The sequence below is a fragment of the Heterodontus francisci genome, chromosome 13 (assembly GCF_036365525.1).
Source record: "Heterodontus francisci isolate sHetFra1 chromosome 13, sHetFra1.hap1, whole genome shotgun sequence".
Lineage (NCBI taxonomy): Eukaryota > Metazoa > Chordata > Chondrichthyes > Heterodontiformes > Heterodontidae > Heterodontus > Heterodontus francisci.
Window position 1 is genome coordinate 30,219,919 of NC_090383.1, and position 26,079 is coordinate 30,245,997.

The 26,079-nt window shown below is 44.0% G+C and overlaps 1 protein-coding gene across 5 annotated transcripts in view; it reads left to right on the forward strand.

Annotated features, from left to right (window-relative positions):
- Window positions 1-26,079, forward strand: part of prkn (parkin RBR E3 ubiquitin protein ligase) — a 1,503,655-nt gene that overhangs the window by 892,074 nt on the left and 585,502 nt on the right. For 4 of the 5 annotated variants that reach the window (XM_068044606.1, XM_068044605.1, XM_068044607.1 and 1 more), the window contains one exon: window positions 1,070-1,102. The exons of the other annotated variant lie outside the window; for it this stretch is intronic. In XM_068044606.1, coding sequence (XP_067900707.1) covers window positions 1,070-1,102 — 33 coding nt within the window. The remainder of the gene's footprint in view (window positions 1-1,069; window positions 1,103-26,079) is intronic. 5 annotated transcript variants of the gene reach the window in all.

A 26,079-nucleotide genomic window follows, 5' to 3' on the forward strand; every position in this document is an offset into this window, starting at 1 on the left:
TCAGAAGATCTTTTGGACTGAGCTTGTAAACAACAGTTACTGGAAGAATCAAGGAGTGCTAAAAACAAGCCCTTACTGGAAGGCACCTGTCTTCAGATAATTACCCAGCAGGGTTTTTTCTTAACTTGGGGAAAGATGTTCACAAATAAGTGACAGGTCAAAATTTATAGGGGTCAGGAGGCTTGACTCCTGAGATGTTTTTGGTTTCACTTTGGACAGTCAGTTGGGATATGGACAATGGTTTGAAAAGGAGTTGGAGAAAACTTGCCAAGGGAGCAAACCCTAACTCAGCTTGTTCCACCTCTTTAAAAAGCCTGCCAACTTTTTCATCTCTTTGAGAAGCTCTGAGAAGCAAGTGTAATAAACTGACTGAAACTGTTGCTGCATTTTTCCTGGAAAGCCTGCCCAAACTGATCTTCAACATCACCAGACAAGAACAGTTCTAGAAAGATTCCAGTGGCAGCCATCTATGGGTACCTGGGATGCCAAACCAAAACAAAGGACATCTGACATCTTTCCATATCTTTTTTTTTTCTTCTTCAAGAATTAGCAAGTATTTGGCCAAAGTATACTTTTTGTCTGCTTTTTGTAATAGAGCTCTAAAGAGTAAATCTCTTTTTTTTTCATTAACTGGTGCAGATGCGTGTGCATGTGTGAGGGGCCGAAGGTAAAAAGGGAACTTTTATATTTCAATCTGTGTGTTTATGCTTTGCTTCTTACTGGTTAAGACTTTATTTATAATAAACTGATAATTTTGTTGTTTATTAAAGAAACCTGGTTGGTGTATTTTATTCTGAGATAAAAGTGGAGTCTATGATTGACCATATCGGTAACTGGGAAAAAACGTAAATATATATTATAAACTTTGGAGAAATGGAACGAGAAAAACAGTGCACTCCTCCCACCTTGGTCATATCACACTATAGTGTGCAATGTAATAAATTGTTCCATTGATGTTACAAAGAGAACTTAGCTTAATTTTTGTATTATGAGTTATCAGACCAACTCATTTTGTGATTATTCATTTTATTTCACCCCTTGCCTTCCCATACGGTATCTTTTCAAACAGGCAGAATCCCCCTCACCCCACTGAATACATGATGTAAGTAGCATTTATATCTAACATCAACGATTATTGCAAATGGTTTATTTGTATTTTTCATTTCTGTAACTTCTGATTTCAGAAACCTGATGATTTCTGCCAGATAAATAAAAATATGCCAGCTTTTTGGAAGAACTTTAATTGAGCTCTTTGCACAATGCCAAGACAAACAGCAATTCAAACCAAAAATAATTATGTTGGGGTGATTTAGTTTATGACAAAATCAGACTTCAAATCAGAAATGCTCCATGTTCAAACCCTATCTATTCAATACCATGCAAAATGTCATGGTTAAGATCAATTCTAATTAAAATCAAATCTTGTGTCAGAGAAAATTTGTCCCACCGAAGTGTAACATCATCTAAAATATTATAAAGGCCGAAACATGTACATACACTGATGAACGGTTGCAGCTACCACGATAGGAACTGTTTTATTAACAACCAGCCCTACTATTTGATCATCAGTACATTCTCCAACCTGCACTTTCTGTTTCTTATTGACAGGTGCCAGTGTTGATCTTTCTCCCTCTTGCTGTGCAACGGGGGAAGGTGAGGTAACAGTTTTTAGAGATGAGGTTAGGTGTGAGTCAAAAGACTGTTAATACTGTGATACCTTGCTTACTATCACTAGAGTAAGGGAGAGATGGGTAGCACCATCAAATTCTGGCAGCAACAAATAGCATCATCAACTGGACAAGTAAAGAATAGAGCAAAGGTTAAGAAGACTGGCTGGGAAATGGGAAGAAGTGGCAACTTAGTATGGGAGCAAGAATCAAAAGTAAAGGATAGAAAATAGGAAAAGACATTGAAAAGCAAGGCAGGGAACAAGTCTTCTAGGATGCAAAAAAATGATTTTGTCTGATGAGGGAAACTAGGAGATGATAGCATATTCTTAAAATTAAAGCTAGGCCATTTAGGAATGAAATCAGCAAGCAATTTTTTCACACAAAGGAATGAAATGGAATGGAAATTTGGACCAGTCTCCCCCAAAAGGCTTCAGATACTGGGCCAATTGAAATTTTTGTTGGGCAACAGTATAAAGATATAGGGAGCAAAGGTGGGTAAATGGAGCTGAGGTACAGATCAGCCATAAACAAATTAAATGGCAAAACAGGCTCAAGGGGTTGAATGGCCTCCTACTGTTCCTAGCACCGAATTCAAGGCCCTGTCTGCTCTATCAGGTGGATGTTAAACATTTGTCTACTAATATTGCCAATAGTAATTTCTAGCTCAGTGAAGAAGCTAAAAAAGATTTTCCCACCCCCCACAACTGAGTTGTTTGAATGGAGGTCCAGCTCAACCACATGGTATTTGGAGAACTGGAAGTGACAGCATCCAGGTTGAGCAGTGTTATTGCCAGCAGAAATGTCACATTAAAATCAGAGGATTCAAAAATTTCCTGAGATTTCTATGGAATTATCTCATCATTCATTGTACCTGCTTTAGGACCAAGAAATTTGAAACTTCTGATTTTAATGCAAATACATTTGCTGCCTAATCTCTCCAGTGCTACTGTTTCCTCTCTTCCAAGTGGTGCAGATTTCATCTTGGACATATGTTGGACCCAAGACCGAAACTGGAGGCAGAGCAGAGTGCAGACAAATTCCAGGGGAAGCCTTGTTACAAGAGTTGATGTGGGAGTGCAGAACCAAGTCTCAGGAGTTTACCTTCCCACGTGTTGGAATTGACAGCTGTGTGGTTATACCCACATGCCTGAAAAGAAACATTTTTTGTAAAGCTCTCCTCTGTGTGACACCAGAAAAGTGAGCTGGAATGAGCACTCTCTTATGTATCCCTGAAGCGGGGAAACTGGCACAATATTTTTTATACTCGTTCATGGGATATGGGCGGCGCTAGCAAGGCCAGCATTTATTACCCATCCCTAATTGCCCTTGAGAAGGTTGTGGTGTGTGGTGAGCCAGTCTGTATGGTGTAAGTATTCCCACTATGATGTTAGGTAGGGAGTTCCAGGATTTTGACCCAGCAATGGTGATGTAGTTCTTAGTCAGGATGGTGTGTGACTTGGAGGGGACTTGCAGATGGTGGTGTTTCCATGCACCTGCTGCCCTTGTTCTTCTAGGTGTTAGAGGTCGTGGGTTTGGAAGGTACTGTCAAAGAACATTTGCAAGTTACTGCAGTGAAGTTTGTAGATGGTACACACTCATCCAGGCAGGTTGAGAGTGTTCCATCACACTCCTGACTTGTACCTTGCAGATGGTTGAAAGGCTCTGGGGAGTCAGGAGGTGAGTCACTCACCACAGAAAACTCAACCACTGACCTTCTCTTGTAGCCAAAGTATTTCTGTGGCTCATCCAGTTAAATTTCTGGTCAATGGTGACACCCAGGATGTTGCTGCTGGGGGAATTGGTGATGGTAATACCAGGTATATCAAGGGGAAGTGATTAGATTCTCTCTCTTGTTGGAGATGGTCATTGCCTGACACTTGTATGGCACGAATGTTATTTTCTACCTATCAGCCCAAGCCTGGGTGTTGTCCAGGTCTTGCTGCATCGGGACACAGGCTGCGTCAGTATTTGAGGAGTTGCGAATGGAACAGAATACTGTGCAATCATCAGCGAACATTCCCACTTCTGACTTTATGATGAAGGGAAGGTCATTGGTGAAGCAGCTAAAGATGGTTGGGCCTAGGACACGATCCTGAGGAATTCTTGCAACAATGTCTTGGGGCTGAGATGCTTGGCCTCCAATTGCCACAACCATCTTCTGTTGTGCTATTCATGACTCCAGCCAGTGGAGAATTTTCCCCCTGATTACCTCCGACTTTAATTTTACTAGAGCTTCTTGATGCCACACTTTGTCAAATGCTGTCTTGATGTCAAGGGCAGTCGGTTTCACCTCACCTCTGGAATTCAGCTTTATTGTCCATGTTTGGACCAAGGCTGTAATGAGGTCTGGAGCCAGGTCATCCTGGCAAAACCTAAACTGAACATCAGTGAGCAAGTTATTGCCGCTTGATAGCACTTTCCATCACTTTGCTGATGTGTGAGAGTAGACTGCTCAGGTGGTAATTGGTAGATTGGATTTGTCGTCCTTTTTGTTGACAGGACATGCCTGGGCAATTTTCCACTTTGTCGGGAAGATGCTGGCATTGTAACTGTACTGGAACAACTTGACTAGAGGTATGGCTAGTTCTGGAGTACAAATCTTCAGTACTACAGCCAGGATATTGTTGAGGCCTATAGCCTTTTCTGTATCCAGTAAACTCAGCCGTTTTTTGATATTGTATGAAATGAATCGAATTGGCTGAGGACTGATTTCTGTGATGGTGGGGACCTCAGGAGGAGGCTGAAATGGATCTTTCACACAGCACCTCTGGCTGATAGTTGCGAATGCTAGGCTCCAACATCATTATGGATGGAATGTTTATAGAACCTCCTCCGGCTGTTAGTTGTTTAATTGTCTGAATGTGGCAGGACTGAAGAGCTTTGATCTAATCTGTTGGTTATGCGATCACTTACCTCTGTCTATAGCATGCTGCTGTAGTGGATTATAATTCTAGCCCATTTTTGGGGCTATCCTGCATCAGACGTACTTCTCAGATGATCACTCTCAACCTAAGGTTGAGAAAGACAGATCCTAAAGACACCTGAATGGGTCTGAAGGTCTGAGCTAACTCTCCCTAAAGTAAAGGAATCAGCTGAGAAAATTACTGTCCTCCAGGTAGTCTTTTTAACAAGTTTCAGCCATATTATAATAACCTGGATATTATGAGGGTCCAAGAATCTCTCCTTAGTAATTTACCTCCCCACCAAAGAATGTATGGAGACAGGTTCACGAGTTAGCGATACAGAAGACAATACGCGACAATGCAATTTCTAATTATCCAAAAGTTTATGAAATAACCAAACATGCAATTCACAGTTGATGAGACGGTCAATTGCAACGTTAATAGTTCTAGGAAAAGAAAGAAAGCACAACCTTGTTTCTAGTAGAGAATCCAAATTTTAAATCTAAATATTGTTACAGTAAAATATTTAAGTAGGATAACCATCAATTATCAAAGTTACATTTACCAAAATCCCCAAATAGAATCTATAGAGTTAGTGTGATTCTTTTGTCCTAGTTAAGGGGAGAATTATCATCGCCTTACTCCAATAGTCGTACCTTTACGATGAGAGATGTTGGAGCAAACCCAACATATCTAAACATCCAGGGCTGAATTTTACTGGCCCCTCTATGCCGCAGGTCACGGTGTGGGGGCCGGTAAAATGCTGCGGGGAGAGGCCCGCCTCGACCCGCGGCGCAGAGAAGGGCCCGTCGCATATTACCGCCGGCGGCAGGATCTCGGTGCAGCCCCCGCCGCATGGCGGCGGCACCACAATCAGCATATGGTAATCATTACCTACCTTTGCTGATTATGCAGCCCGCCACCTCTCCACTGACACTGCTGGAGTTTTCGTTGAACGGGCGGCCATCACGTGCCGACCCCTTCACAATCTGAAAAGCCGGCGAGTCCTCTCTCTGCATTACGGAAGGAGGGGAGAGAGGGGATGCACAGGGGTCTAACTGCATTCTGGAAGGGAGGAGGGGAGGTATATGCAGGAGTCTAACTCTGCATTCTGAAAGGGAGGGGGTCTGGGATTACTGGAGGGAAAGCTGTGCTGGCATGAAGGAAGGTACCGTGTACCATCTCTCCGTTAACAGTGTATGCTCTGTGTTTGTGAGGAGGCAATGGCACACTAGGCACCCTGTGTGTGGGGAGGGTGCCAGAAAAGGCATTAAGGTTTTATGGATGGTGGGGGCAATCGATTCAGCTGGTAGAATCTTGATGTGGTCATGCTGTGCCACACTGAGTGTTGGCTAAGATGGGCAATGCCATGGCATGCCACATAGTTGATCCAGGAAAGCAGCTGATGTACCCATCAACACCAATCCCTGCCCTGTTAGGAACCTTCGAATACATGAAGGGTTCAACTTTATTTATCACATGGAAATAGGTGTGGCTCATCCTACATTGTGTGATCCTCTGCACGTGAGGATCCGTATGTGCCAGAGGCAATATCAACAGGCAGGTGCGATCCATGTAGGGGCCCCTGGTCGTGAGCAGCAGCCCCCAAGGAGAGCTTGCCATTCCAGTTGCCGTGCATCTACAGGCCCACATGACATGCCATCAGATGTCAGAGTACCATTGTCAGAGGAGATTGTGCATATAGAGAGGGTGGTGACACGTCTCTGTGCCCTGCTCAAGGATGACCTGCAGTCCATGGGCTCCGGTGGACATCCCATGCCTTTGTTCCTCATAGTGGCAGCAGTTCTCAAGCCTGACGCATCTGCAGCCTTTTAGCGGCCCACCAGAGACCTTAGTGGGGTCACACAGTCAGCAGTGCACCGCTGCATCAAGGAGGTCACCAATGCCCTGCACCGGAGGGCCTGTGAGTATGTCCGCTTCAGGATGGACTCTCACAGCCAGGCACAAATGCCAGAGAACCATAGGTTGTAATGTTCATAGACTGCACTCATGTGGCCATCAGGCCTCCCGCCAGGCTACCACCTACAGACATCACCATTAAAGGAGCCCTCTCAATCTAGGTGAAGCTGGAAAGTGAACACCGCAGATGTTTGCAGCGAATGTGTGACCGCTTATAAGGCAGCTGCCATGATACCTGGGTCTTGCGCCAGTCCCGGCTGCCACCACTGTTCACTGAACTGGCTCAGATAGAGGGGTGGCTTCTTGGAGATAAGGGCTATCCTTTGCAGACATGGCTCCCGACACCAGTGAGAGACCCCACCACTGCTGCAGAGGAGAGATACAATGCCAGCCACTGAGCTACATGAGCCACCATTGAGCAGGAGATCGGCATGCTGATAGAGCACCTCCAATGCCTATATGGATAGGGTGATGTCCTGTACTACGGGTCAAAAAAGCCAGCTCCTTTCTTTGCTGCTCTGCACAACTATGCACCCAATAGGGGCCAGGTCTGGCATGATGAGAAGAGACTATGAGGACTCTGAGGACCTACAACAGGAAAGGGGCATGGGAGGGCAGATGGCACCCAGGCTCTGCACGCAGGACTAGCAGTGAGCGAGGGACATATGGAAGTGGCTTATCAGACAAAAGCTGTCTGCTCCATGGGAACTGACATGAGCTCTGCAAGCCACACATCACCCTTGCTCACCTGCTGTGCACCAGTCCACATCGGCAGCATCCCTGTGTAAGCCATTAGAAGCAAAAGTTGACTGAGCCAGTGTCCTTGTCACTGAGTCCTTGGAGACACTCATGAGTAATGGTGGCATGGCACCATTATTATTGCATATGTTGGCTCTCCTGAAGGGCCAACGGTGCAAAGGGATGTGACATTGGCGCTACATGCTGGCACACATCATTCGTACAGAGAAAAGGACACACATGTTGGTGAGGAACATTTAGTCAAAGACATATTTACATTACTGTGACACCCATGCATTCCCATTTGTGTCAGTGTGTTCTCTGTAAACCTCTGTAATACCTTTTATGGCCTATTTTAAGCCTCACATCCTGGAATGTGCAAATTTACGATTATTCACCCAGGTGCGGCACGCCTACAAGAAGGAATGTTACACTCGAGTGGGAGAAGAGGATCGCAATTTCACAGGACACTGGGACACAGCAGGGTGAGTATGTGGCAGCCAAGTGGAAAGTGCTGGGGTAACTCAGCAGGTCAGGCAGCATTTGTGGGAGAGAGATGCAGAGTTAACTTTCAGGTCTGTGAACTTCGACAAGTTAACTCTGCTTCTCTCTCCACAGATGCTGTCTGACCTGCTGGCTTTCTGTCAGACTTTCTGCTTTGCTGCCAGATTGACAGCAGCCCCACTCTTCAGCAGTCAGGTAAGTATTTCTTTGACAGCTGTCAGGAAGCAGGTGCTGGGGCATTTAAAATAGGTCCTCAGCACCTGCTGCACAGCTGTCAAAAACGCTCTCACTGCACTGAATGTCCCACCTCTCCCCACATAATATGGGGAGGGCGGCTCAGCGCCGTGATTCTAATGAGCCCCACAAACGGCGGCGCCCCAATAAAATTCAGCCCCCAATGTGTGCTTCTAATATTTATACTATCTTCCAAGTTGCATAACTCATTTCCTACGTATGGGGATGTTACCTCGACTGCAAGTAAGTTCATCCTCTTTATTTCCCAAACAAAGTTGTGTAACTGTTAATTTCTAGTTAAGGTCCACCCTCTTTGATTCCCATAAAAGGTTGTATAACAATTAATTTATAAATAAAGTCTTTGCCTGGTTGATTTCTAAGAAAGCTATCCTGCAAGTGTTGTGATGGTAAATATGTCATTTGTTATCTAACTGTGTTTCAAGATTATAATTCAGTTTTTGCGTTTGGTTAGTTTTGTCAAAAATTCAGTTGACTGTGGTTTAAGGCTGTCAGCATAAAACCATCTTATCAACCCAGTGGTAGCTTTTGTGACAGTTTACAAAACTATGTTATCAATATTTTACCCTGTGATGAGGCCTGTGGCATCAGGGAGTGAATCCTTCTTACCAGAAACTTCCTTTATGGTTCTAAGATGAGTCAACTAATTGCCACTTAGGGGCCTCCTCCTGCCACCGCTGGTATATCACCAGCAGTGGATGGGCACTTCACCAGCTGAGGGACCAACCCTGGTTTAATGAGAAGTTTATGAGAGCATGCCAGAAGCAGCTCCAGGCATACCTAAAAATGTGATGCCAACCTGGTGAAGCTACAGCACAGGACAACATGCATACTAAACCGCGGAAGCGGCATGCTATAAACAGAGCTAAGTGATCTCACAGCCAACGAAGCAGATCAAAGCTCTGCAGTCTTGCCACAGCCACCCATGAGTGGTGGTAGACAATAAAATAACTAACCGGTGGAGGAGGCTCCACAAATATCCCCATCCTCAATGATAGGGGAGCCCAGCATGTCAAGGCAAGACAAGGCTGAAGCATTTGCAACCACCTTCAGCCAGAAGTGCTGAGTTGATGATGCCTTCCTCAGGTCCACCAGCATTACAGGGACCAGTCTTCAGCTAATTCAATTCACTCAACAAGATATCAAGAAAGGGCTGAAGGTACAATGCAGCAAAGGCTATGGGCCCCGACAACATACAAACTTGGAGCAAGTGTAAGCTCTTCGAGCCTGCTCTCCCATTCTATAAGATCATTGCTGATCTCTTTGTGGACTCAACTCCACTCTCCTGCCTAAACCCAATGTCCTTTGACTCCCTTGTTTGTCAAGAATCTGTCTACCTCTGTCTTGAAAACATTCAATGACCCTGCCTCCACCACAGTCTGGGGAAGAGCATTCCACAGACTGACAACGCTCAGAGAAAACATTTCTCCTCATCTCTATCTTAAATGGGAGACCCCTTATTTTTAAACTGTGCCCCCTGCTTTTAGTCTCTCCCATATGGGGAAACGTCCTTTCAACATTCACCCTGTCAATTCCCCACAGGATCTTATATATTTCAAAAAGATCACCTCTCATTCTTCTAAACTCCAATGAATACAGACCCAACCTGTCCAACCTTTCCTCATAAGATAACCCTCTCATCCCAGGAATCTGTCCAGTGAACCTTATCTGAACTTCTTCCTATGCAATTATATCCTTTCTGAGGTAAGAAGACCAAAACTGTACACACTACACCAGATATGGCCTCACCAAGGCCCTGTACAACTGTAGCAAAGCAGCTCTACTTGTATATTCCATTCCCCTTGCAATAAACTACAACATTGCATTTGCCTTCTTAATCACTTGCTGTACCTGCATACAAATTTTTTGTGTTTTGTTTACTAGGCTACTCAGACTGTTCTGCAATCTCTCCCCCTTTAAATAATATGTTGCTTTACTATTCTTACGGCTAAAGTGGACCAGTGCACACTTTCCCACATTACAATCCATCTGCCAAATCTTTGCCCACTCACTTAACCTATCTATAGCCTTTTGCAGACTCCTTGGGTTGGATTTTACCCGGCGGCGGGCAAAACAAATGGGTGCCGCCATGCCGCCCGATCTTGAGAGCGGCAGCTCATTTAAATATGCAGGACAGCCGCCCCCCCCCCCCCCAGTCACATGGTAGGGGCGGCCTCTGCAACGCTGTGAATGGTTTCAGCTGTCTTTGTGCAGGCCCTTCCACTATTTTTAAAGGGCTGCCAGCCCCGCTCAGAGAATGCAAAGTTGCCCCCATTCCCCCCACTACACTAAAAATGAATGTTTGGCCCATTTCCCCCCCCCCCCCACCAGTACACTGAAATTGCAGAGTTGGCCGCTACTCCCCCCGCCCCCCCACCCCCCAACTACATAAAGTGTAGATGTCACCACTCCCCGCCACACACTAAAAATGCAGAGCTGAACCCATTCCTCCCCCCACTACACTAAAAATGTTCTGATACCTGCTTCCCCACCTCTGGCGCCAGCTTTCCATGGACGGGAAAGTGAAGGTGCGTGAGTGCCACCCGTCACAATGAAGATCCGGATCCGATGGTAAGATTGCTGGGAATTGAATAATAAAAAAATAAATAAATAATTGGATTTAAATGTATGCATAAAGTCAATTTCAACATTTAAAATCAGGTCCTGTTGCTGAGCGGTGGGGGGGCCGCCACAGAGCCTCACAGCCACTGGGAAGATCGGGCCCGGCAATCCCAGCGTCGGGCCACTGCCGCTGCGATCTTCCAGCTCCCCACTCCTCGCCACAGAGCCCGACGTCGGGAGCTCAACAAAATTCAGCCCTTTATATCCTCTTCACAACTTACTCTCCTACCTATATTTATGTCATCAGTAAATATAGCAACCATATAATCTGTCCCTTCATCCAAGTCTTTGATATATATTATAAATAGTTGAGGCCACTGATCCCTGTGTCTCTCCACTAGTTCCAGTTTGCCAACCTGTAAACCTTTCTGTTTCCTGTTAGCTAACCAATCCTCTATTCATGATAATATGTTACCCCCTATACCCTTGGCTTTTATTTTGTTTAATAACCTTTGATGTGAGACCTTGTCAAATGCCTTCTGGAAATCCAAGTACACCACATCCATAGGTTCCGCTTTATCTACGTTGCTTGTTACTTCCTCAAAGAACTCTAATAAATTAGTCAAACACGATTTCCCTTTCACAAAACCATGTTGACTCTGCCTGATTGCATCGAAATTTCTCTCATACTCCAATTTCTCTCTCATTATTCTTTTAGTCATTCTTTGCTGTTTTTTATATTCTGCCCAATCTTCTGACCTACCACTACTCTTCACTGAATTGTACACCTTATCTTTCAATTTGATACTATCTTTAACTTCCTTAGTTAGCCACATATGGTGCATCCTTCCCCTAGAATCTTTCTTTCTCACTGGAATGTATCTTTGCTGAGTGTTATGAAATATCTCCTTAAATGTCTACCACTACATCACTGCTGGCCTATCCCTTAACCTAATTTCTCAGTTTACTTTAGCCAGCTCTGTCTTCAAACCCTCAGAATTAGCCTTATTTAAGTTTAAAATGCTAGTCTTAGATCCACTCTTCTCACCCTCAAACAATGCGAAATTCAATCATGTTGTGATCACTGTGACCTAGGGACTCCTTTACTATGAGATCACTAAGTAATCCTATCTCCTTACACATTACCAGATCTAGAGTAGCCTGCTCCCTGGTTGGCTCTAGAACATGCTGCTCTAAGAAACTGTACTGAAAATACTTCATGAACTCATCTTCTAGGTTACCTTTGCCAATCTGATTTGTCCAATCTATGTGGAGATTAAAATCACTCATGATTATCACTGTACCTTTTTCACAAGCCCCCATTATTTCTTTCTTTATACCTCATCCTACAGTGTGGTTATTGTTAGAGGCCTATAAACTATTCCCACAAGTGACTTCTTACCTTTACTATTTCAACTCAGCTGTAGTACTGAAGACTTATGCTCCAGAATTAGCCGTGTCCCTAGCTGAGCTGTTCCAGTACAGTTACAACACTGGCATCTACTTGACATTGTGGAAAATTGCCCGGGTATGTCCTGCCACAAAAAACAGGGCAAATCAGATCCAGCAAACAACTGCCCAATAAGCCTACTGTCAAACACCAGCAAAGTGATGGAAGGTTGATAGTGCTTTCAAGCAACACTTGCTCAGCAGTAACATGCTCACTGATGCTCGCTTTGGATTCCACCACGGCCACTTGGCTCCAGCCCTCATTACAGCTCATTACAGCCTTGGTCCAAACATGGACAGAAGAGCTGAATTCCAGAGATGAGGTGAGAGTGGCTGCCCTTGACATCAAGGAGCCCTAACAAAATTCAAGTCAATGGGAATCAAGGGACTCTCCAGTGGTTGGAGTCATACCTAGAACAAAAGAAAATGGTTATGGTTGTTGGAGGCCAATCATCTCAGCCCAAGGACATTGCTGCAGGAGTTCCTTCAAGTGGTGTCTGAAGCCCAACCATCTTCAGCTACCTCATCAATGACCTTCTCTTCATCATAAGGTCAGAAGTGGGGATCTTCTGTGCTGATTGCACAGAGTTCAGTTCCATTTGAACTCCTCAGATGCTGAAGACGTCTGCGCCCAAATGCAGCAAGATCTGGACAACATTCAGGCCTGGTCTGATAAGTGGCAGTTAACATTTGCACCACACAAGTGCCTGGCATTGGCCATCTCGAACAAGAGAGAATCCAACCATCTCTCCTTGCCGTTCAACCGCATTACCATCACTGAATCCCCCACTATCAACATCCTGGGGGGGAGTTACCATTGACCAGTAACTTAACTGGGCCAGCCATTTAAATACTGTGGCTACAAGAGCAGATCAAAGGCTAGGAATTCTATGTGCAAGTAACTCACCTCCTGACTCACCAGTGCCTGTCCACCATCTGCAAGGCACAAGTCAGGTGTGTGATGGAATACCCTCCACTTGCCTGGATGAGCACAGTTCCAACAACACTCAAGAAGCTTAACACCATCCAGGGCAAAGCAGCCCACTTGATTGGCATCCCATCCACAACATTAAATATTCATTTGCTGTACCACTGGCATACCATGGCAACAGTGTGTACCATCTGCAAGATGCACTGAAGCAACTCACCAAGGCTTCTTCGACAGCACCTTCCAAACCCGCGACCTCTACCACCTAGAAGGACAAGGGCAGCAGATGCATGGAAACGCCACCACCTGCAAGATCCCCTCCATCTTGACTTGGAACTATATTGCCATTCCTTCACTGTTGCTGGGTCAAAAAACCTGGAACTCCCTCCCGAAACAGCACTTTGAATGTACCTACACTTCATGGACTGCAGCAGTTTAAGAGGGCAGTTGCCCACCACCTTCTCAAGGGCAATTAGGGATGGACAATAAATGTTGGACTTTCCTGCAACACCCACATCCCATGCACTAATAAAAATAAAAGTTGCCCTGGTATGTTATGCTGGCATAATGCCAACCAAAATGAACACCCCAAAAATTGTTCTATCACCTGTCTCAGAATGACGATTCCTCAATGCCAGGTCTCTGATGTATGTTTGCTTAGTCTAGCTAGGAGAGATTACTGAGTCTTCGGTAAGTTTTAACAATAACCAGTATTTTACATATTAAATAACTATATGCAGCTTTACTTAAGTATGTCTAACTCCACTGATGCCATTCTGCCTCTTCTTCTCCAAGTCTCTCTCTCATGTGATCTCTTACATCATCACAGTGGGAGGTGTTACACTGTCCCAGTCATTACCCATTTCAAACCCTTATACTACATCTCCACCCAAGTCTTTGTCCATTTTTTTTAGACATTCATTTTTACTTTTACACACTATCCCATCTCCCCCCAAGTCTTTGGCGTCACAGATTCAATCTGTCAGGAGGCTTCACAACTCTTCCTAACTGTGTTATTGTCAGACTCGGAAGATCAATCGTCTTTCTCTTGTTTCGTGACTTGGATGGCCTTCATTGAGGTTTGTAGTATCCGATGCTTTCTGAATTCAGGTATTACATCTGGTTCATTGAAATGTATGACTGATTGATGTCTTTGATGAATATAAATGGTGTCCAGGTGCATAAATCCCTGAAGGTTGCTAACCAGGTTAATAGGGCTGTTAAGAAGGCATATGGTGTGTTAGCTTATATTAGTAGGGGGGTCGAGTTTCGGAGCCACGAGGTCATGCTGCAGCTGCACAAAACTCTGGTGAGACCACACCTGGAGTATTGCGTGCAGTTCTGGTCACCGCATTATAGGAAGGATGTGGAAGCTATGGAAAGGGTGCAGAGGAGATTTACTAGGATGTTGCCTGGTATGGAGGGAAGGTCTTACGAGGAAAGGCTGAGGGACTTGAGGTTGTTTTCGTTGGAGAGAAGGAGGAGGAGAGGTGACTTAATAGAGACATATAAGATAATCAGAGGGTTAGATAGGGTGGATAGTGAGAGTCTTTTTCCTTGGATGGTGATGGCAAACACGAGGGGACATATCTTCAAGTTGTGGGGTGATAGATATAGGACAGATGTGAGAGGTAGTTTCTTTACTCAGAGAGTAGTAGGGGCGTGGAACGCCCTGCCTGCAGCAGTAGTAGATTCGCCAACTTTAAGGGCATTTCAGTGGTCATTGGATAGACATATGGATGAAAATGGAATAGTGTAGGTCAGATGGTTTCACAGGTCGGCGCAACATCGAGGGCCGAAGGGCCTGTACTGCGCTGTAATGTTCTAATTCTAAAAAATAAGATTTCTCCTATTTCTTCTTATAGTACTGTTAGGCCAATGTGTTTTGTTGAATGATAATTTTCTTTAATCCACTGACTGGAGATCTGAATTTATACATTTTTTTTAAAAGACATTTTAAAAAGACAAGCTGCTGGCAAATTCATCCTTTCAGCTTAAGATGATCACCTAATTTGCAACACTGTATCCTACACTGCAATGCTTGTGAGGAGAAAGACGAAATGTCTGCTAATATCCCAGCAAGAAACAAGACCCAGGAAGTTTAAAGGAACTAGCTGTTCTCTCAGCAAGCAGAGAAATACTGCTAACTGCTATGTTTGAATGACTGAGTGACTGTCCTGTGACAAGCTCCTCCCCATCTATGGTTTTAAGGTGCTGTTTTCTCAGCAGCAGAGGAGAAGCTGCTGGTCTCTGACATGAGCAGATCATAAGTGGGGGTCCCTCTCTTTCTATCTCTCTCTCCCTCCATTCCAGCTTGAAAGCTTTCAAATCCTGGTGGTTGACTGGCCACCTTTGCAGACTCTGACTACAATCAGAAAACCTGTTGGAGGAAATCATCTGCATCACTATATCCAGAGACTCACCGAGCCAGTCATCTACTTCTTCAAACGAAAAACCTCAGGACCACTGAATTCAGCTAGAAGCCAGCTGAATCACTGATCTCCACAGACTGTATACCTTTTTAAGGATTCTAACTCAACCAATCTGTCTTTCCCCACCTGTAACCTATTTGTTTGTGTGTAAACTTCTAGTGTCTATGTGAGAGTGAAAGTTGGTGCATTGTTTATTATTTTATTAGTTCTGTTTAGGTACTCTTTCTTTATTAACTAAGAAAATCTGTCTGATTACTTACTTGCTATGATCCTAACCAGAACCAATCAAACACCTACTGAATTGACCAGTATATCCACTTTAAGAAAGAATTAAACCTGTTGTAGTCTAACAAGGAGAAGGAAAAGAGAGAAGCCCTTCAACCCTTCCTCACTTGACTGTAACGATACCTTCTGAAGTATGTATTAAATAAGACCTCTATTGATTATCATCTCTCTGGACGATTACTCCTACTCTGCCTTGTCTTGTACCCATACATTTTCTCCTTCTATCAACTTAGGTAGGTTCCTGGTACGATATCTCTTGTTATAGTTTTAAGCTTCTTGTTCTTTATAAGACTTTGCTCTGTGTTGAACTCTCTAATAATCCTGGACTTCTCACCCTGGAAGTAATATTTTTGTGTAGGATGGGAAGTTGTGTTTTGAGCTTCCTTCCCATCAACACTTCTGTTGATGCTAATTCACATAGCAATGGAGTAGATCTATAGTTTAGGAGTACTGTTTGAAAATCTTCATTCTTCTTTAACAGTGCTTTGATAGTTCTGACTCCTCTTTCAGCTTCACCATTTGATTGTGGATATCTAGGGGGAACTTGTAAGATGTACAAATCCACATTTTTCCGCAAAGTGCATGAAATAGTCATTTGTAAATTGTGAACCATTATCGGAAACAATCTAGTCGGGTATCCCATGTGTTGCAAAGATCTCCTTTAATGCTCGAATTACTGCCTCAGTAGTCATTGAGTACAAACATTTAACTTCAATCCACCTGGAAAAATAATCAATAATAATTAGGTAGGAATTCCAATGAACATGAATAGATCCATCCCCAGACATTCCCACAGTTTGGTTGGAAATTGGGTCAAGATAAGGGGTTCCCTCTAATCTGGTCTGTGCACTGTGTATACCTGGCAATTAGAAATCATTTCTTCGATATCTCTCAATATTCATGGCCACCACATGGATGACTGAGCCCATGCTCTGCATTTTGTGATACCCATGTGGCCCTGGTGTATTTTCTCCATGATATCTGCCTGGAGAGAGACCGGAATTACCAGCCTCTCATCATATACCAGCAAATCATTCACAATAGTAAAGTGCATTCTATGCTCAAAGATGATTTTCATCACCGTACCATCGGGACGCTGTTGTGGTCAACCTTGTGTTTAATATTGGCGGATACAGATGCATTCCTCAACTTGCATCTACGCATGACAAATTTCTTGGAACTTTTTTGAGCTTGCCAGCCATTGTGATGCAGTGAACTGAGAATAGGACTCAATCTTATGAATGAAGGTCACATCCTGTTGTGTAGGATGGTCAACAGTTGCTCTGGACAATGCATCTGCTGTCGTTTGCAGCTTACCCTGTACATATACTGTTTCATATGGAATTTCATTAGCTTCAACCAGAATTTCTGGATTCTCAGAAGCATTCTAGTGAGTTCCTTTTCATGAAGTAAGGAAACTAGGGGTTTATGGTCTGTCTCTGTGACGACCTTTAAGCCGATGAGATAATCTGAGAACTTTTTGCAAGCCCACGTGCCTCAAGAGCTTCTTTTTCTATCATGGTGTACCTTTTCTCAGTCTCAGACAATGCTTGAGGTGCATATTAAACCAGTCTGTGACATCCATCTGGCTGTTCTTGAAAATGTACTGCCCCTAATCCTGTAAATGAGGTGTCTGCCGCAATTGTAGTCAGTAATGAGGGGTTATAATGCATTAAGATATCTGGCGAAATCAGCATTTCTTCGATCCTTTGAAATGCTTGCTCCTGATGTGCAATCCAACACCATGCCTGAGCTTTCTTTAATAGTTGTCTTAAGGGTTCAGTAACTTGCACGAGATTGGGCACACATTTTACTAGCTGATTAAACATTCCAAGGAATCGTTGAAGATCTTGGACAGAAGTAGGAATTGGGAATTCACTAATGGCTCTTGTCTTTTGTGGGTTTGTCACTATGCCCTTGCTACTAACAATGTAATGAAACTGAACTGGAGTCGCCATATACATACTGTGGCTACAAGAGCAGGTTAGAGGCTAGGAATCCAACGGCGAGTAACTCTTCTCCTGACTCCCCAAAGCCTGTCTACCATCTACAAGGCACAAATCAGGAGTGTGATGGAATACTCTCCACTTGCCTGGATGGGTGCAGCTCCAACAGCACTCAGGAAGCTCCACACAATCCAGGACAAAGCAGCCCGCTTGATTGGCACCCCATCTACAAACATTCACTCCCTCCACCACCGATGCACAGTGGCAGCAGTGTGTACCATCTACAACATGCACTGCAGCACGTTCACTGTCGCTGGGTCAAAATCCTGGAACTCCCTTCCTAACAGCACTGTGCGTATACCTAGCCCAAATAAACTGCAGCGGTTCAAGAAGGCAGCCCCTCACCACCTTCTCAAGGGCAATTAGGGATGGGCAATAAATGCCGGCCTGGCCAGCGTCGCCCACATCCCATGAATGAATTAAAAAAAATATATACTGCATCTGCCATGCGTTAGCCCACTCACTCAACTTGTCCAAATCACCCTGGAGCCTCTCTGCATCCTCCTCACAACTCACCCTCCCACCCAGTTTTGTGTCATCTGTAGACTTAGTGAACAGGAGAAACGGCTCCCATCCTGGTCATCTCTGCTAGCTGAAGTTGGACTTGCTTCATTAGTGGGTGTGGTATCTTCCTAGGTGTGAAAAGACATACAGGTTTAGCAGCTTTTCGCAAAGCTATATTCGATCTGAAGTCTTCCTAGACCAGTAAATAATTTCGGAAAGTCTTTTTGGAAGTGACTCCTGGATTATTGCTGCCTAACTTCTTCTACTTTACTGATAAGATTAAGGTCTATACACACTCTTCTACTTAAAAGAGAAAATTCTTGATTCTGTAGAACATACAGTATTCCCAATATCTGCTTTCCTTTGTACTGGAGCATTGCCTGTAGCTTTCCCTTGACTTTCAGTTCAATCCCTCCTGGGTTGTATAACTGAGTTTTTGTTGGTTGCAGGCAATGCATTGATAACCACGGTTTGTTGTCTAATAAAACTGTTACACTTGCTTCAGTATCTAGTTTAAAGTTGGTGAGATGGTGAGATGCCTGTTGACATATATATCTGCAGTCCAGAATGCATGATTAGGGTCATTGATCTAACCAAGGAGGTTTTTTGACTTCTCTTCTGATGGAGCTTGTTCAACTTCATCAATAGCTCTATGCGTTTTTCCTTTAGAACCTGTGAACGTAAAGATTTTACTTCAGCACATCTTCCCAAAATGGCCAACATTCTTTCAGTGAAAGCATTCTGCTTTGTTTGCAGGACACTGTTCGCGCCTGTGGGTCTTTTTGGTGCTACAGCGCTGGCAGGGTTTCATGGCGTCTTGCACTTTCCCTCTTAAGTGTACCTTCTTTTCTGGTGCTTCTTTTACAGTCCTGTAAAATGGACTGTATGGTCATTGGAGGTTTCCTGACCCAAGGCTTTTTTCACCTCTCAGGATTGCTTACGGACCTCTGCTTGTCTCACCAGATGTATTGCTTTTTCTAGGGTGAGGTCTTCGTTAGACTGCAATAAATCGGAAAGGGATTCATCAGCAATACCTACTACAATGTAGTCTCATATTAATTCTGATTTTAGTTCTCCATATTTGCATCCTTCAACTAGCCTGTAAAGGTCATTAATAAAAGCATTTATCGGTTCACCTGGTTTCTGGACCCTTCTGTTGAATTTGGCCCTTTGCATAATCTTGTTGCTTCTCAGGTTGAAATAATTAACTAAGGCTTTTAAGACATATTCAAATTTATCTAATGCCTTGTCTTGCAACAACATTGTCTGCTATTGCTCCTATGGAATAAAGTAATATGTTGACTTGTTGTGCTTCAGACTTGCTGTCTAACTTTGAAGCAATTCTATACCTCAAAAATATTTTTCTCCAAAGTGACCAGTTTTGAGTTTGATTTAGTCCTTCCAAGTGTCCAGTCCTCTCTGGTAGCATAAATTTAAGATCCATGGCTTTTCTAAGCTTTGTAGGTAGTTTACTTGCTGTTTTAAATTTTCCTTCAAATATTGGAAGTTTCCCCATGCTTCTCAGCCTCGCACTGACTCCCGCTACTGTCACTATCTTTCCCTGGGGAATCTCTCTGCTAGACGAGGTATTTATTTCTTGAATGCAGCTTTGAAGTGTTATTTTAATAATCTGTTCATTTTCTTCCCCTGGGGTATCGAGTATTTGCAGCCACTTTTTCTCATGCTGCCTTGCGGTCGCCACATGTAATGACGCTGACCTCGGATCCACCCTTACTAGGGATTTGGTTTTCCCAGTGCTGCCTGCTTAGTGCACTGTTAAAAAAACAATTTTCTACCCTTTTTAAGGGTTGCTCACCAGATCCCCGACCATTACTTGGTTCTCCACCTCGAAGCCTGGGATCCCTGGACCATGATTTTTTCACAGACCACCACGCCTCTGTTGTGCAGCCTGAATGCTTCTGCAAGCTGACTCCCTGACTCTCCATGCCTTCACTTCGTCCATGGAGCAGCTCTGGTGCTCCTCACAGCCTCTTCTCGAGTTCTACAGTTTTGGTGCCACTTTTTTCAGGTCTGACTTTCCAACCTTCTTTAAAGTTTTTTTACTACTGCTGTTCACCATGATGCATGTTTGATTTGTCTCGCTAGGAGAGATTACTGAATCTTCAGTAAGTTTTAACAATAACTAGTTTATTACATATTAAAGAACTATATTCAGCTTTACTTAAGTATGTCTAACTCCACTGACGCCATGCTACTACTTCTTCTCCAAGTCTCTCTCTTATGTGATCTCTTACATTGTTACAGTGGGAGGTGTTAGTCACACTGTCACAGACATTAATCCTTTCAAACCCTTTATACTACAGTCTGTAGCTATGCAAGAGATCGTCCATGTTGCTTTCCCCCTTTATACTGCTGTCTAGATATCAATTTCAATAGACAATGGCTTCCCACCTTGCAGCTGGCTCAGCTGAGTTGCCGAGCTGCTGATACAGCATGCACAGTTTGTAAAATTTTACTGAAGTTCAAAAACATTCGATAAGCGCCTTTTTAAATGCCTAAATTGGCTACCCGCCATTGCTGGGCAGGTATCTGTTGTCGCTGGGTGCCCTTCTCTGGGAAGAGCGCATGGAGGCGGGAACACGTCGAGGAGCTGACCCAACCTACTGCACTCTAAAATTCCATGATCCACCATCTGCCTTCAAAGCCGCTTCCACGTGGTTGGGAAAAATCTGGCCTTTGTGCTCCAAGATAACGTTGGATTCAGTAAATTATACAAATTCAGTGTTCTTTTGGAGTACTACTAAAGGCCAGCAGACACAGTGCTTCCCTTTTCATCCAGCTGATATTCACTTATCCACAATGGATGGTGTCGGTCCTGGTTCAAGCTAGCATCTCTGATAGCGTCTTTTTCCTGCTCTACCACTGTACACACTCATAACTCAATATCACTCTGCAGTCTGCTTAGTGCTTATCTGCAATGAGCGATTGTCATGCACTTGCTGCACTTCACTCATGTTCTGTGGTTCACCAAGTACTCCTTCATACAACTCACTAACTTGCCCTTGTCCCCCACAATGGATATATCTCTGATGATGCTTCATGTTATTCAAAGTAGACCCTGTACATTGCATCCAGCCACCTCCTCTTGGGCACCTAGAGAAGCAGAAGGAGAACCTGTTTTACAATGCTTGAAGCAAGATATGCCTTGAAACAATGTTTTACGTAGCAAGACATTGCAGTAAGTTACACAGTCATATTGCCCTGGTAATGCTTTTTAATTCCAAGGTGGCTCTCTCCTTTAAATAGTACCATCTTTTCCTGCAGGGAGCTGCAACATCGGATTTGAATGAGGCCATTCTACACAACACAATTTTTCATATCAGGCCGATACACAGTTTTAAAAGGTGGGCAGCAACTATGCATTGAGGTCAACGGAAATAAAAATCAGGAGAAATGTATAACGGACATATGAATTGATATCACCCATGTTACATTCTTACCCCAAGTCAAATGACCCACAATGTGGAAAAGTATCCCATTCCTCAACACTGACATTTTATTTTGGGCATGAAAGAATGATCGAAAAAGGAGAACATTATCTCTTCCCAGACTAAGCTTCAAGTTAATTGTGCTCATCATTTTAAATTTGTGTCAACATTTATTAGTGATGCACTTTTCTCACACTTCACCAAACATCTCTGCAGAGTTGAAATTTATTTACTAGTTGGCGAAAAAACTTTTAAGAAAAGACAAACGTTTTGAATAAATTAACTTAGTGGCATATCTTATGGTTTCCTCAAGGGTTTTTCCATGTTAAATTGCTGAAGCACCAATGATTTGCATACAGACATTATAGTTTAGCTGTAAATATTGAAACATGATTACCCAGAAGCTTTGGTCTCCTGCGTGCACTCACTTCATTGTTTCCTCTGGCCGCAGCTGGTATCCTTACCTAGTGGGGCTGATATCTATGACAAAGTCTGTTTGAGACCTTGAGTATTTTAATCAAACTGAATGAAATTTGCTGTTGTGTATTACACACAGAACAACTGGAGGCTGTGTCCCTGCTTATGAATATGAATGCCTGCTTGCTGTTCATATCATTGGCAGCATTAGGTCAAAGTGGCTGAGCTCATAAATTGAACTGATGCAAGAGCGCCTTGTGTTTGAGAGTGCATTTCAAAACATGCAATGGTACTGCCTTTTTTAAAGAGAAACCATAATTACTAGAAGTCTTAATTCAAAGAAGAACTAAAGCAAAATGCTGCAGATGCTGGAAATCTGAAATAAACACAAGTGCCGAAAACACTCAGCAGGTCAGGCAGCATCTATGGAGAGACAACCAGAGTTATCGTTTCAGGTCAGTGACCTTTCACCAGAACTGGATTCTGATCATGTTAACCAGTTCTAATGAAAGTTCATCAACCTAAAATGTTGGCCCCAATATTTACAGGCAGGCGGGGAGGATACATGGAAGACCGTAAGTAACCGAGGAACAGAGACTTGGTTGAGGGAAGGGCAGGATTGGCAGCTAAATGTTCCAGGCTTTAGAAGCCTCAGGCGGGATAGAGGGGGATGTAAAAGGGGTGGGGGAGTTGCATTACTGGTTAAGGAGAATATCACAGCTGTACTGCGGGAGGACACCTCAGAGGGGTCATGCAGCGAGGCAATTTGGGTGGAGCTCAGGAATAGGAAGGGTGCAGTCACGATGTTGGGGGTTTACTACAGGCCTCCCAACAGCCAGCGGGAGGTAGAGGAGCAGATATGTAGACAGATTTTGGAAAGATGTAAAGGTATCAGGGTTGTGGTGGTGGGTGATTTTAACTTCCCCTATATTGACTGGGACTCACTTCGTGCTAGGGGATTGGACGGGGCAGAATTTGTGAGGAGCGTCCAGGAGGGCTTCTTGAAACAGTATGTAGATAGTCCAACTAGGGATGGGGCCATTCTGGACCTGGTATTGGGGAATAAGCCCGGCCAGGTGGTCGAAGTTTCAGTGGGGGAGCATTTCGGGAGCAGTGACCATAATTCCATAAGTTTTAAGGTACTTGTGGACAAGGATAACAGTAGTCCTCGGGTGAAGGTGCTAAATTGGGGGACGGCTAATTATAACAATATTAGGCAGGAACTGAAGAATTTAGATTGGGGGCGGCTGTTTGAGGGTAAATCAACATCTGACATGTGGGAGTCTTTCAAACGTCAGTGGATTAGAATCCAGAACCAGCATGTTCCTGGGAGGAAGAAAGACAAGTTTGGCAAGTTTCGGGAACCTTGGATAACACGGGATATTGTGAGCCTACTCAAAAAGAAAAAGGAAGCATTTGTAAGGGCTGGAAGGCTAGGAACAGATGAAGCACTTGAGGAATATAAAGACAGTAGGAAGGAACTTAAGCAAGGAGTTAAGAGGGCTAAAAGGGGTCATGAAAAGTCATTGGCAAACAGGATTAAGGAAAATCCCAAGGCTTTTTATACATATATAAAGAGCAAGAGGGTAACCAGGGAAAGGGTTGGCCCACTCAAGGACAGAGATGGGAATCTATGTGTGGAGCCAGAGGAAATGGGCGAGGTGCTAAATGAGTACTTTGCATGAGTATTCACCAAAGAGAAGGACTTGGTGGATGATGAGCCTAGGGAAGGGAGTGCAGATAGTCTCAGTCATCTCATTATCAAAAAGGAGGAGGTGTTGGGTGTCTTGCAAAGCATTAAGGTAGATAGGTCCCCAGGGCCTGATGGGATCTACCCTAGAATACTGAGGGAGGCAAGGGAAGAAATTGCTGGGGCCTTGACAGAAATCTTTGTATCCTCATTGGCTACAGGTGAGGTCCCAGAGGACTGGAGAATAGCCAATGTTGTGCCTTTGTTTAAGAAGGGTGGCAAGGATAATCCAGGAAATTATAGGCCGGTGAGCCTTACGTCAGTGGTAGGGAAACTATTAGAGAGGATTCTTCGGGACAGGATTTACTCCCATTTGGAAATAAGTAAACTTATTAGCGAGAGGCAGCATGAGGAGAGGTTGGAAAAACTCAGATTGTTTTCACTGGAACGACGGAGGTGGAGGGGCGACATGATAGAAGTTTACAAAGTTATGAGCGGCATGGACAGAGTGGATAGTCAGAAGCTTTTTCCCAGGGTGAAAGAGTCAGTTACTAGGGGACATAGGTTTAAGGTGCGAGGGGCAAAGTTTAGAGTGGATGTGCGAGGCAAGTTTTTTACACAGAGGGTGGTGAGTGCCTGGAACTTGCTGCCAGGGGAGGTGGTGGAAGCGGATACGATAGCGACGTTTAAGAGACATCTTGACAAATACATGAATAGGAAGGGAATAGAGGGATATGGACCCCGGAAGTGCAGAAGGTGTTAGTTTAGGCAGGCATCAAGATTGGCGCAGGCTTGGAGGGGCGAATGGCCTGTTCCTGTGCTGTACTGTTCTTTGTTCTTTGTTCTTTGAACACAGCAAGGTTGAGGACCAACCAAATTTTACATCAGGACCTCATTTTCTTCCATTTCCCACCAGGCAATCAAGCTGAATTAACAATCTGGCTGGCTGCTGGGTGGGAAAACAGTAATGGAAGGCCACAGCCAGGAACCCTTGAGGTCATTTATAGGGGCGGAGATCTGCCACAATCACAGTATTGATAGAGTCATCCAGCTGGGGAATCGGGGGCCATGATCATGGAATTGAACAACATCTGTGATTGGGGGTTGGGGGAGGCAATCGTGGTGGCGGGGGGACAGTTACCTTGTGGAGCTAGCAGCTTTCAACTTCTTTTCACTGCCGGGTTTCCTGGCCCTTAGGAAACGCACACAGCAACTGCAAAATTTAAATCAGGCTCCCTGAAATGTGCTGCCATATAAATGGCAACAGGCATGTATGCAATGTGTTGGGACGGGTTCCCCATATTTTCATTTTTACCCTCCCCCAGCCCTCTCCCACCTGTTGTGCAGGGGTTAATATCGAGACAATTAACTCTCTCTGTCTGTCTGTCTCTCTCTCTCTCTCTGTCTCCACAGATGCCACCTTTCATTTTTAATGAAAAGAAAATGTTGGCTTCTGCAAAACAGCTCAGTCAGAATCTGAAGGGGAAAAGAAGGTTACATTTTCGAGTGTGAATCTTATGCAGAACTTGCAAATCTTCATGAAGGGTCCCAATCAAACCATTACCCTTTAGATGCTGATAAACCTGCTGTAAATTTTTAATATATTTTTCTCTTGGTTTTTGTTTTCGGCTTCCTGGATATAAACCATTTATTTTGACTTGACACTAGGGATTATTTACATCCAGCTGTATATGGAATAAGCCACAGCAATCTTATAAATTTACAATTCGGAAAAGACAACTAATCAGAGCTCATAACATTACAGTGAGATCGGCAGTGCACAAGTCATTAGCCCCTTGTCTTCATCAAGCTGCCTTAAAAAAATCAAAATTGCAACAGTTGATATGGAAAGTATGCTGCCATCCTCTTCTACTTTCCCTCATCATTCACAATTTTCTTCATTCCTCTCCTGAGGGCACTGGCACATGCTATGATAAGATGGGGTGGATTTTGAGGTTTCCGTGCCAGGGCAAATGGTGGGGAATGAATTATGGCCTTGTTCCTGCTGTCACTGTGACTCACGTAACCTTCCCCAGGCAGACTTGCTTTTGGCCCACAGCCCATCGGCCTGATGCCAATGAAACCAGTTGTCAAAATGGATCAGGCCTACCACCAGCAATATCGGGCAGTTAGCCACCCTATAGTTATAATCTACTTCAATGAATGTTGGCTGCATTCTCCTTACTCACTCCAGTTGCCATTCTTATTGTGACTATTTAGATAGCGAATAGCAGGACAGACTACTTAACTTGGGAGGTGGCGGGGGCGGTCAACACAGCCAAACTCAATCTTCCCACATGCATACTGACAGAATACTGGCTGACTTTCCCCTGACCAAACTTTCGATTGCCAATAACTATCAAATCAGAA